Here is a 13,259-nt window from a genome sequence, read left to right as displayed (position 1 = left end):
TTGAATGCAATTAACAATCAAGCAACAGAAAACAAAGAATCATAGTAAGTAATACTAACTAAGTAACTAAGTAACTATTAAGTACGAAGTATACTTAATATGATAATTCTTAAATTGTTTTTGTAGTTTATGGGTGGGGTGCTTTTGGTGGACTTAGTGTTGAGCTTCAAACACTTGCAATGCGCATCATAAACCTTTGTTGTTCATCTTCGGGTTGTGAGCACAATTAGAGCACATTTGAGTTTGTAAGTACTATTAGTCTAATACTCTAATAGCATTTAAAATTTTAAATACATAAATTTTTAACTTGTTTATTTTTCTACTTTTACTTTTTTAGATCCATACAAAAAAAAAAAATCGTTTAGAGCACAAGAGATTGAACGACTTGGTTTATGTTCAATATAACCGCAAAATTACAAATAGGTTTCAAAAGATGCGTGAATAAGGGTCCAACTTTAATCCATTGATTTTAGAAGAGTTCCAATGGAATAATGAATGGGTTGGTGGTAGTCAATCTAGTGATGATGTTCATCCCGAGGGAAATCTTTTATGGCGGCTTGTTAATGAAGTAATTAGTGCATTAAACAACTTTGAAGGTCGTAATCTTCCTACGAGAGCTCACATAGGGGAACATACGACTACACCAATCTTAAGCTATTCACGACACCGTAGTACTTCTGCTTCTAGAATTGATGAGGAAGAACAAAATGAAGAAGAAGATCATTTTCCAGATGATGATGAAGAAATTGAAGATGATGATGATGATGTTGAAGGTGATGATGACCAAGTAGGAGGAAATTAAGATCTTCATGAGGACAATGAGGGACAAGGACAACAGAATATGAATGACTTTTTGATGAATATTTGAGAGTTTTAACTTGGATTTAAATATTATTCTACTTGTGTGTTATTAGTGGATAGTGAATTTGGTGACTTGATGTGTGTTAACTTGGATGTTGAATATTATTCTACTCGTGTGTTCAATATGCTTAAGTGTTTAGAATTTAGAATATTTAGACTATATATATATATATAACTTGTCACCTAGGCGGGCGCCTAGCCGACAAGGCAGTCGGGAGCGCCACGACTTAACAAGGCGTCGTGATAACTATGATAGTATGGCTACACAACTCATGATTGAGAAATAAATTTAAAACTATTCTATTTTGATAGATAAAATGGATTACTACTTTTGATTAAATTAGAAGAAACTCACATCATCTCATTCATACCCTATGAATTCACTCCATGAATTTTGATAAAATAAGATTTAAAAGCACCTACTCTATAAAAGTTCTTCTAACAACTTGCCATTCCATTAAAAAATAATTCCAACATTCGGAAAAACAAAAAACACTTTCAGCAACTTAACTTAAGCCACATCCTTCTTGCTAGTTTGGAAGAAATAATATATTTGCAATTTTCAGATAGTTAATTACACAATCATGGGAAGAGCTATATATGAAACAGATACTACTATTTTACGACTGCAGGAATTAATATATGGATACAAATCTACAATTGTTTTTATATCAATCCTCAAAACTAATCCCATTCATTGTGGTGGGAGAGTGATGGTGGGACTTACTCGGAGTGTAGGAGCGATGAAGATGCCCGCTCAACATTCCTTGCAGAAGGAAACGAAGAAATTCCTGCAGTTTGAGAGGAGGATGCTGACGAGGGAGCCGGGGCAGAGGCTGGGAAGGTGGAAAGCGCACTTACGCTGCTAGCGTTTAGGCTACTCCCGCTGATGGAAACTTCTGTCAGGGCCTTAGGGGCCGGTGGCCTATCGACCTGACTAACTCCTTCTAACATTTGAACCACTTTGCCCATCATCGGTCTATGAGAGGGTTGCTCTTGGATGCACCAAAAGCTTACTTGAATGACCCTCATCACTTGATCCATATCCATCTCTTGGACTGAAAGCCTTTTGTCCAAGATTGCCTCGACATTGCCCTTCTCGTACTCTTCATATGCCCAAACCGAGAACTTTTTCTGGTTAGTCTCGGCTGAAACTTCGAAATTCCTTTTGCCACTCGCTACTTCCAGCAACACCATCCCGAAACTGTAAACATCAGATTTGGAGGTTATTGGCAGATTTGCGAGCCATTCTGGAGCCAAATATCCTCGAGTCCCTCTAACGCTTGTCAATGTTCTGTACCTGTGGTCTTTGGGGTTAATGAGTTTGGCCAGGCCAAAGTCAGAGACCTTGGCGTTGTAATTCTCGTCCAAGAGAATGTTCTCGGGCTTTATATCACAATGAACAATGCAGTCTCGACATTCTTCATGGAGGTACGTGATCCCCCTCGCAGTTCCCAGAGCAATGTTATATCGTTGTTCCCAATTCAGAAGCTTCCCCGAATGCTCAGAGGCAAAGAGGAAGTAATCGAGCGAGCCATTTTTCATGAACTCATACACCAGGAGCCTGTGGCGTCCTTCGGAGCAAAACCCGATCAATCTGACCAAATTCAAATGGTGAGTGCTACTTATCGTTGCAACCTCCATCCTGAATTGCTTCTCACCTTGCTCGATTCCCTCCAGCTGTTTCACCGCAGCAACTGTTCTATTAGCGAGAACCGCTCTATACACAGCTCCGAATCCCCCAGCTCCAAGCTTCTCCTTGAACCCTTTTGTTGCTCGGTGGAGATCCTTATAAGAAAATTGAACAGGAGCACCAGATGCATACTCGAGGAGCATGTACTGAGCTGACAGCGCCCCGAACTTGGGACTATTTCGACAGCACCACCACCATAGCCCACCCTCTAACAAAATCAAGCCCAAAAGCGTACAGACAACCACAACTGCAACTACCCATCCCTGCACTCTCCCTCCACTCTTTTTCCCAGCACCTAAGGATGCTCCACCGGGTGGATTAGGTAACGGTGTCCCACAGACCTTCAAGAAGGAAGTGCTAGGAAGCGGGGGAGACTGATACCCACTGACAAAACTAGGTGGTTTGAAGTAACAAAACCCCGTCCCATCTGCCAACGAAGTCGAAGCTATACAAGCAGGATTTACAAGACAATTAAGCCTGCAAGCCGAAATACCAGCCGAGAAACTCTGGCTTTCCAACTCGGGATGATAGGTCAAGAACATAGCATGATCCAACTGCAACATACTGGCATTGGAAGAACAAGCTGCTAGGTCCACTTTCCTCTTGCACCCTTTCCTGCCATCGTTAGGGTCCACCGGCTCGAAATTCTCTGAAGGGCAACCGCAGATTGGACCAGAATCATTGTAACTGCAAATCCCCAAATTCCCACAATACCCAAAAACCTCACATTGATCAGTCAAAGCAGACCATCTCACAGTCTGATTTCCACTTCCCTTGGTGGAACTATAAATCCTGAGATTCCCATCCCCATCCAACTTCACAAATCTCAGAATATCACCCTCGTCGGCATAATCGCTACTATAAACCACGTTCAAGGGGCTCGGAAGGCTGGGGTCAAATAGCGATAGAATACCAACTGGGAGCATACGCAAACTAGGGGAACTCAAGTTCACATTAGCAGAAGAATTCAATCCAGAATTATAATAAGTAATACTATTATTCCACAAAAGCGTTAAATTCCCATTTCTCGCTAGCTTAAAAGAGTAATTCCCAGAGTTTAAACCCTTATTCAGAGTAAAATTCTGCGAAGGAACAATAGTGTCGGTGGGATTATCGAAAGTAGACCAAATATTCGAAACGGTGTCGTTTCCGAGAATGAGATTACCGGAATCGTCGAGGCGGGCGAAGGATACGCCGCGGCCGGCGGTGTTGGAGGCCCAGATGACGGAGGGAGACGGTCCGGCGCCGGAGGTGAGCTGAAGGTCGCCGTTGGAGAGGAAGCGGAGAGCAGCGGAGGAGTCAACGGCGGCGGAGACCCCGCCGGCGTTCCAGATGGGGATTTTGGCGTCGTAGGCGATTGCGGCGAAGAAGGAGTTGGGATCCGCGGGGATGAAGGAGAGGGTAAAGGTGTTATTGGGAGATTGCCAGCGGGAATTCGGGTCGGATGCCAAGAGGGTCGAGCCCGGACGAATATCCGCCGCTTCTACAGCTGCTCCTCCGATGAGAAGAATACAGAGAGAGATGATAAGTGCTAGTGGCTTCATTTCTTTCTCTCTCTCTCTCTCCTTTCAATCTATCTTGCTCTGTCTCTCTATACATACACCATTAGAGTGGGTGAAGGGGGAAGACGAAGAGGAAGACTTTGGTGGTTCAGAAACTGGTCATACATACAATCATACATTCACATCCACCATTTTAGCCATTGGGCTGTGGAGTTCCGAATGCTGACTGCTGTGAGGACTTTGACTTCCAGATTTCATTTTGACATTTCTACTCTCTAAACCAATTTTCAAGTAATAAGAATTTTTCTTTTCAAAAAAAAAACTAATAAGAATTTTTATTAGAAATATAATGGTTTTAGTCCATTAATTATACTTATATTGTACACTCAGTTCATGAATTATATATATATTATTTGTAAAGTGATAGTTTTAATCAATCACTAACAAATTCTACTTATTTTTAGCTTCAAAGTTAAATGTCAATTTATTGGTCAGAAAATGAATTTATGTTTCTAGATAATGAAGGTGATATTTATATGCTTGGTTTCATATTTATATAGTGGTATATAATATATGGACAACATATCTTATTTGTAATGTATTCGTTTCATACATGATTTTGAATAGCATATAAGCAAAATGGATGCTCAAATAACAGACATTGATTTGTGAATTATAATATGTATATTCATATTAGTTTTTTATATTAACATTTATTTATGTGAGCAAACTATTTCATAACTTTTTTTTAATATCTGTCAATGGTATAATATACTTGTTTTTTGTGATGTCTTGTTGCAAATGGAAAATTGAAAATGCAATTGTGGTAGAACCATTGCTCTCTTTTTTACTTTTACTTTTATTTTTTTAAATGAAAATGACATATGAATTGAAAGTGCTTATATATTGAAGACTCAGTCCAACTTATTGTCATGAAAACAACGTACTTAAATTCATAATATTATTTCAACTAGTAATATTTAGTAAACTTAGAAATCAAAACAATTTTGATGTTTTAGCTACACTACTCCAATGGTAAAAGAAAATATGTATGTCAAACTCAAATGATTATAATAAAATAAAAAAAAAATAACTAAGGTGTCCCTCAATAATTTGTAAATTTAAAAAGCGAGATAACCCCAACTAAGATGACGAGAGATCCACACTTGTAACCACAAGGTCATGAGTTCGAATCATTGCCCCCTTGGTTTGAGTCGGTCAATCATGTGACCCTTTACCGGCTAGGGTCACAAGGCGTATAATTAATGGACTAAAATCATCATTTTTTTTAAAATTTCTTTTCTTTTTTCTTTTTTCTTTTTCGTATTTCTCTATACGTGACTAAAGAGATGATCCATAAAAATACTTGAGTGGACCTAATTGACTTCTCATATAAAGTTTGAGGGTGCATTTGGTTCTTTTTTCTATAAATTTCACAAGCAAGCATGAACTAATTTAACTCTAAAACTATCCTTATCCCTATAATTTTGGTGCTTTCAAAATGACATGACATACTTTTGTGAATTTTGTTCTTTATTTTTTATTTGCTTACATGTCTTGCATGAACTTAATGTCTACACTCCGAAGCCTTCGGTTCGTACAGTTAAACCTTCAGGTGCGTTAACGGAAATCTTAAGGTGCGTACATTTGAGTGTTTAGGTGCGCCAATGTGACAACGATTGAATTCAAGGTGCGCAAGTTACGTGTTTTAGGTGTGTGATTTTTGTCCTTACAGTGCTTGACTTTAAGTCCTTAGGTGCGCCAAAATAACAATGATAGAATTTTAGGTGTAAATCACATAGATCTTATACTGAAACCTTAAGGTGCGTGTATGTACTGTACATAATATTCATAATTCAAACCTTCAAGTGCGGCCAAAGACCTTGTGCTCTAGTGACACCCGATTACACCCTCACATAGGAGGGGTAAGTTCGAGCCTCAATGTAATTTGTCGAACAAAAGAGAATATATTTTATAGCCAGTAACCGGATATATATATCATAAAAGGATTTGAAACCACATGCTCAAAACTTAAAAGGCGCCCAATATATGTACCAAATAATTATTTTTAAACATTCCCTGATCTGGGCCAAACCCAAACCCAAACCCGAGTACAAAAACTAAAGAAGGAAAAAACCCTTCTCAAACCATTCTGCCTTTTCACTGCTCTGCGGCGCTGCTGGAACGAAGCAAACGACCGGACCGCCGTCGCCACTACCTCCCATAGCCGGAGCGCATTGCAACAACCGTCGCCATTTCCTCCCTCCGCCGGAGCGCAGTCACCTGTAGCGTCAACACCACCCAGGAGCGCTGACAGCAGCTCCCAACGGTGCTACTGCCAGGGACGCCCATCGAAACGGCCAACGGAAACACCACGACTAGGCAGAAAATAGAGAATTCCGGCAACAATCAAAATCCGTAAGGTATTTTCAATTTTTCTTTCGAAAAATATTTATATATTTCGAAAATATGTGTATTTCGAAAAATAAATATATGCGAAATATTGTACTGACATTCGGACAACATACGTTTTAGTTCGCAATATGCATATGTCCGTGTTTACAGTGAATTTCAGATACATAGTGAAATGCAAACGCTCATCTTTGCATAAAAGTTTTGTCTATGCACTGGATTTATTGCAATTTTCTACTACCAATGAATTCCTTTTGTTTATTATACTTTTAATTTCCACTTTCTACAACTAATTTCCCACATTTTTCAGTTTTCTTAGACCTAATAATTTTATTTCAATGTATTACTTTTCTAGTAGTAATAATACATTGTTCTTGTCATCTGATGGCACTTTAAGAAAGTGTGGATTTGATTGAACTGACGTCTTGTTAATTAATTCCCAAAATTTCTATGGTTTTCTGTGATTAGGAAGAAATATGTTGGAAGGTGAAGGTAATCCTACTTTAAACAAGAAAACAGGATTGCCTCGTAAACGATTTTACCGTGCAAGGGCTCATAGCAATCCATTAAGTGATTCACATTTCCCAGTACCCATTTCCCCTGCTCAGGTGGACTATGCTTCTCATTATCCAAAATTATCAGATGGCTCGAAAAAGATTGAGTTTGCAGATATAGGTTGTGGATTTGGTGGCCTTTTGATTGCCCTTTCATCACTCTTTCCTGATACGATAATGGTTGGAATGGAATTGAGGGATAAGGTGACTGAGTATGTGAAAGAACGGATTGTGGCATTGAGGGCAAATAATCCTGGCCAATATGAGAATATATCGGTTGTTCGAACTAATTCCATGAAGTACATTCCAAATTACTTTGAAAAAGCGCAGCTGAAAAAGATGTTCTTTTTGTTCCCGGATCCCCACTTTAAAGAGAAGAATCATAGGCGACGCGTGATTAGTCCTCACCTTCTAGATGAGTATGCTTATGCACTTGCTGTTGGTGGTATTATATACACTATCACTGACGTGGAGGAGCTTGGGGAGTGGATGAAGTCGTGTTTGGAAGATCACCCATTGTTTGAAGCTCTCTCAAATGAAGAGCTCGAAGCTGATCCAGCTGTCAAACTCTTGACTACTGCAACCGAGGAAGGACAAAAGGTTGCCCGCAATGACGGACAGACATTCCAAGCTGTTTATAGACGCATTGCTATGCGATGATTCATCATTGCCAATCTGTTTGCTGATTGCTCATGCGTTGCAGTTGCAGTTGCAGTTTGGACACTCATCTTGACTCAGCTAGGATGGTAAGACTATACATTGTGACATTGCTCTCTATATTATAGTGAATAGAACAGTTAAAGATTTAATCTTTTGGCTACTGGAATAGAAGTTCTGGAAGCAGCCTACTATTTCACTGCTTCAGAGACTCATTATATTTTGTTGTTCTTCCTATTTTCTTGATATTTTGAATCTAATTTGGCTCTCATAGTTTTTCTTCTCAAATTCTGGAACTAGTTGGATGATGATAACCCCATATGTTGAGCATCTAGGTTTCAAGTAAGAAAATAAATAAACCATTGGTTTTTCCTTGCCACCTAGATAGTACCAGATCAGATTGCTTGCAGAAGATGTTGAAAACAGTTGGACTACATTATTTCGTTTATGATCACAAACTTTGGTGCTAAATCATTTTTTATTGCCTGGCTCTCTTGTCACTTCACTTGTAATAAAGAAAAGCTTTTCCTTATATTATAGGGAGAAAATGTATACACTTCACTTGGAAATCTTGTTAATAGTAGAGTGCATTCCCATTTGTTTTTCCAGTTGTGGAATCTCAAGACCTATTTTCAATTCTGATGGTATGTCTTTTCAAACAAACCATATATTCCCCAAGGATTATCAATAAATTACTCCCATAATTCCCATTGGAAAGCTAGAAAGAGAATATACATTCAATCCCAAGGAGAAAGAGTGTGAGTTGCTGTAGAAGGAAGGGAGGACAAAAGAGGAAATTAGAGAAGCTTACTACAATTCTAAATCAATGAATGCCATTTTTTGAGCAGTAGATGACAAAACCTTCAATCGAATCTCGCCATAGATATAGCAAAAATTGCCTGGAAAATTCTTTCAGACTAGCATGAGGAAAACCCTCTAGTAACACAATCCAAACTTCAAATGGTTCAAACCCAGTTTGAAACCCTAAAATTGAAGGAAGAAAAAAACATCACTCAATTCAATGCTCGAATCACATACAACCTTGAAGAACTAATTCCAGAACCAAAACTAGTTATGAAGGTATTGCGATATCTACATGAGAGATTCATGATAAAAGTCACCGCAATATAAGAGAGCATAGACTTACAAACTCAATGATCTTATAGGAAATCTTCAAGCCTATGAGTTAGAGATGTTTAAGAAGCGAAAACACACTACAAATGGGGTAGCCTTCAAAACTAAAGAAAAACCAGATTTAGAAGATAATGAAAAATCTAGAGGAATCCATAACTATGTTAACCTAAAGTTTCAAATGGGTTGTTAAAAAAAATTCAACCGGTTTAAGAACAAGAGCCACCCTTCTAGTGCCAACAAAAATCCAAACATGGAAACCCAAAGGCGTTAACATGATACAACTTCCAACAAACGGGAAGGAAATTCTAACTCCAAAGGAGTGCAATGCTTCGAATGTAAAGGGTATGGACACATGAAGGCCAAATGTCCTAATTATCTAAGAGCATCATTAATAGCAAATTTTTAGATGCCAAATAGGAGGGGAGGACTGTAATAAAAAAGAACAAAAAAAGAAAGAAAAGAAATGACTATGGTTAACATGCCCTACTGGGTGCTTTTGTGTAGCTCACGCGATAGTAGCAATTTTTCTTTGTTTTGGTAGGGCCCACGTTTGGAGACAAAAACCAAACATGTAGGTGCTTCTTGCAAGAACCTCAAACATTTTCTCTCTTCTCTCTCTTCCACTTTAGCAAAAATCACCCTAAAAACTCTATTGTGGATGCTCTAAGAAGTAAAACTAGAACTTATGTCTCATGAATCTCTCAATATTTATAATGTATTTATAAATATCTCATGAATATACATTATAGATGTCTCTAAGTTATGACTCAGAAAGCGATGAATATAGTATAAACAGTAATTTTGAGGCTTTCTCCAACTAGTCAAGAGAAGTGATTAAAAAAAAAAAGGGAGATCAACCTCAAGAAACCTCAAAATTTGACATGCATAAACTCTTCAAAGCTCACAAGGGGTCAATTGAAACTTTAAGAAATAGAACAAGAACTGTTGAGTGAAATAGGCCAATTAAAGAAAGGCATCAAATTTTGCTAAAAAAAAAACAGAAAGGCATCAAAATGATGAATCAATGTACTAAAACACTTGAGAAAAATCTTGAAAGTCACTAAAACTCAACGCGATAAAACTAGTCTTGAATATAACAAGGCAAGGATGTTACAACATCACAAAAAACATCAAGCATAGAGACTTACAAGACAAACTATCAAATGCCAAACCATCCAAGAAATGATACTGAGTCATGCTAAATCACAAGAGGATATTCCAAAAGTTCTGGACAAAAATAGTAAACATCGCATGTCATATAATCAACCGAATCTACTTAAAGGCCAAGAATATACAATACACTATATCATATCTAGAAGGGAAAAAAAACCAAACCTCAAGTACCTACACATCTTTGGAATCACATGTAACATATTAAGGGACAGAACAACTAAGAAAGTTCTACACTAAAAGTGGCAAAGGCATCTTTCTTGGATATTCTCCAAATAGCAAGGCAATCATTGAGGGGGAGCTGTCATCACAACACATCTCCATTACCAATCCAACTAGACAAGGCAAAGACTATGATGCCTATAAAAAAACAAAAAGACAAGCAAAGGGAAGTACTTATACTTTCTGATGGTACATACCTCATGTATTTACATAGCATAACTCAACTCTTTTGACAACTAACTGCCCAAAGCAGTGGCAACTATTAAACCTTATTTATTTGTAATTTTTAATTATTATACTTTTTTTTTTTAATATATAACTTTCGAATTTACAATCCATCCAAAAATAGCAAATCTCACTTTGGGAGGTGAGCACATTGAGCAATACTAGCATTGCTGGATTTGCTGGTTGGGCTTATGTTTAACCAGTGGCAATCCTCAAACGAGCATGCATCTCCGCCGTCCGGCCACTCAATGTCCTTCGGCTGGATGTAAATGGGCCCCCAAGTGGGGGTCCCATCCTCATACGAATTATGGGTTAATCTCTGCAATTCTGAGCCGTCGGATCTGATTATGAATATCTCGCCGTAGGGCTGATAATGATGAGGGTTAGAGATGGGCTCAGCTGATACGCCACCGTAGTCGGTGGTGAACACGATGTGCTTCCCATCCGGGCTGAACCACGGGTGGTTGGTCCGCCCACCCGTTCCGCTCTGGACCAGTTTTCGGAGCCCCGTCCCGTTCGGGTGAATTAGAAACAACTCGAAGCTTCCAGAACCCGGGCTCTCCCGGTCCGACGCGAAGGCGATCCATTCGCCGTCCGGTGACCAGTTGCACATGGTATCGCTCCACGGGCCTTCCGTGAGCCGGAAGAGCCCCCCCGTTTCTCCTTCTAGAGCGTCCATTATGTAGAGGTTCTTGTGACCCGACCGACCCGACCGAAATACGATCCATTTTCCGTCCGGCGAGGGTGAGGGGAACGCGTTGTTTTTTCCTCCGACGGTTAACTTTTTGAGACTCCGGCTCTCGTCGTCGACGTTGATGGCCACGATATCAACGGCTGTGGTTTCGCTCGCGAAATCGGGCCCCACACTGGTGTACACCACTCCTTTTCTCTTCGGGTCCCAAGCGGTGGAGAAGGCGGTTTCTTCGGATACTTTCTTCAGGCCCGACCCGTCATGGTTCACTACATAGACTCCGGGGAAATCCACATACGCGATCCGAGAACCGTCGGGTGAAAACGAAGGAAACGACCCGTCGAACCGGAACAATGAGAATTCCGGTTCGGGTGCTTGGTGTTGGACCGTTTCTAACAGTAAAGTGTTGCCCTTGCCGTTGCCGGTTCCTCTACATTTATGGTACCCGACCCAAGACCCGTCGGGGGAGAAGAACGGGTTTAAGTGATGCGTTTTCGGGGAAACCGGTTTAGTTAACTCGGTAAACCGGCCAGAATCAACGTCGAAGAGCTCTATGTGACGGTAATCTGAACCGGGTCTTCTGGTAGCCACAGCAAGGAGGCGTTTATTAGCAGCAGGTGTGAACGCGTGCAAACCCGGCGGAGTAACTCGCTGAGTCGAGACCGATTCAACACCGAGTTCACCATTCTCACGTAAAACCGCCATGAAAACGCTCCACCATCCATCGTGGCACCGTCTGTGGAAGTAAAGAGTGGAATCATCACCCCAAGCCGGCCACCCGCCATGCTCCACTACCTTCACCCGGTTCGACCCGTCCCGAGTCAAGAACACATAGATATCAGTCCCGAGTTCTTCCACGTCCCCATCCCAACCCGTCTCCCCATACGACGCCACCGCCGTCCAAACCCCCGACGGAGACACGGCAGGGCTAAAATCCGCGACCGAGTACGGCGTGAGTCTCCGAGTCAACCCGGAACCCAACTGAGTCGAGTACACAGCCGCCCAACTCGCCCGACCCACCCCCGGGTCCTCATGAGTCGACACGTAGATCAACGATTCCCCCACCAACGTCGGCTTATCCTTCATCGAAACCCTCCCGCCGGTCTGCTCAACACCCACCAAAGGAACTTGAACCCGGTTCACCACACTAACCCTACTTTCTTCTTCAAGCAACGATCTTTTTCTTTTCCCCCCGTTCCCAGACCCACCATAGTAGACGGAATCAAGAAACACATGATGCGACCCGTTTCGCTCTGTAACGTAAACCAGATGGAAGGGCGAGGTGTTAATGGAGAGCACAGGATCGGGTAAGCGGGAGACGAGAGAAGGGGGCAAAGACGAGGGGAAATAGCCGTTGAAATTAACGGATTCGCCATCGGTCAACTGCAATTCGACGGCTTTACTGGGCGGGAGCGAAGTAGGGAGAGTGTAGATGTCGAAGGCGTAGCTGGATCTTCCGAGGGTTGTGAAAACTATGGTGGTTTGTGCGTTGGAGCCTCCATGGTCCGCCGATGCATGGTAAAAGAAGAGCAGGAGAATGAACAGAGCTGGAGATTTCATGGGTAGATGACAGGGATAGAGCTCAGTGACAGTGAAGAGTGGATGAGCGGCGGTGTTATGTTCTTTTTCGTGAGTTCGGATAAGGTGGAAATTAGAGAAAAGAAAAACAAAGGATATTTTTCTATTCCATCGTCCCTCAATAAATTTAGTTGGCTTCTCAATCACAAAATATTCATTTATCTCCTCACTTTTCTCTCATTAATATATATTATCAAAGTTCAAATGAGAAGCCTGCTCCTGATGAGAATAATAGATATATCGTGATCAGGGATTAAGGGTGTATGTTGCTGCAAGCCTCCAACATATTTATATTCTTTTATTTTAAATGTTTTTCTAATTTAAATTTATTTTCCTTTTTTTTTGTTGCAAATAATGTTTTAAAAAAATATCATTAAAAAGTTTTAATTGAAACCTTTTAAATAACAAACATATTGGCCTTGTCTGTCAATTGATGGGTAGTAGTTAGCAGATTGTATTAGCGGTTAATGGATAGCGGATTGATGTGCTAAATGGATAGCGGATTGTGTTAGCGGATTGATGTGCTAAATGCAACGATTTGGAGTAAAACGCTGCTCCAA

General features: G+C 40.5%; 3 protein-coding genes across 3 annotated transcripts; 1 reads left to right on the top strand and 2 right to left on the bottom strand.

Moving 5' to 3' along the window:
* Positions 1 to 1,337: 1,337 nt before the first annotated feature.
* On the bottom strand, positions 1,338 to 4,266 carry LOC116019987 (G-type lectin S-receptor-like serine/threonine-protein kinase At1g34300). The gene has a single exon (XM_031260409.1). It carries the CDS (start codon positions 4,096 to 4,098, stop codon positions 1,585 to 1,587), a length of 2,514 nt encoding a protein of 837 aa, XP_031116269.1. The 5' UTR covers positions 4,099 to 4,266; the 3' UTR covers positions 1,338 to 1,584.
* Positions 4,267 to 6,156: 1,890 nt separating this feature from the next.
* On the top strand, positions 6,157 to 7,967 carry LOC116019181 (tRNA (guanine-N(7)-)-methyltransferase). The gene is made up of 2 exons (XM_031259325.1): positions 6,157 to 6,479; positions 6,937 to 7,967. The coding sequence occupies exon 2, from the start codon at positions 6,945 to 6,947 to the stop codon at positions 7,680 to 7,682; it is 738 nt and encodes a 245-aa protein (XP_031115185.1). The 5' UTR covers positions 6,157 to 6,479; positions 6,937 to 6,944; the 3' UTR covers positions 7,683 to 7,967.
* Positions 7,968 to 9,987: 2,020 nt separating this feature from the next.
* On the bottom strand, positions 9,988 to 12,886 carry LOC116019773. Its single transcript, XM_031260104.1, has one exon. The coding sequence runs from the start codon at positions 12,679 to 12,681 to the stop codon at positions 10,561 to 10,563; it is 2,121 nt and encodes a 706-aa protein (XP_031115964.1). The 5' UTR covers positions 12,682 to 12,886; the 3' UTR covers positions 9,988 to 10,560.
* Between the last annotated feature and the right edge of the window lie 373 nt (positions 12,887 to 13,259).

The sequence above is a fragment of the Ipomoea triloba genome, chromosome 5 (genome assembly GCF_003576645.1).
Source record: "Ipomoea triloba cultivar NCNSP0323 chromosome 5, ASM357664v1".
Taxonomy (NCBI): Eukaryota; Viridiplantae; Streptophyta; class Magnoliopsida; order Solanales; family Convolvulaceae; genus Ipomoea; species Ipomoea triloba.
The sequence above is the reverse complement of the archived record's forward strand: the minus strand, read 5'-3'. Positions and strand labels throughout refer to the sequence as shown.

Coding starts and splice junctions, on each gene's coding strand:
- LOC116019987 (XM_031260409.1), bottom strand. CDS start 4,098: ATGAAGCCACTAGCACTTATCATCTCTCTCTGTATTCTTCTCATCGGA.
- LOC116019181 (XM_031259325.1), top strand. CDS start 6,945: ATGTTGGAAGGTGAAGGTAATCCTACTTTAAACAAGAAAACAGGATTG.
- LOC116019773 (XM_031260104.1), bottom strand. CDS start 12,681: ATGAAATCTCCAGCTCTGTTCATTCTCCTGCTCTTCTTTTACCATGCA.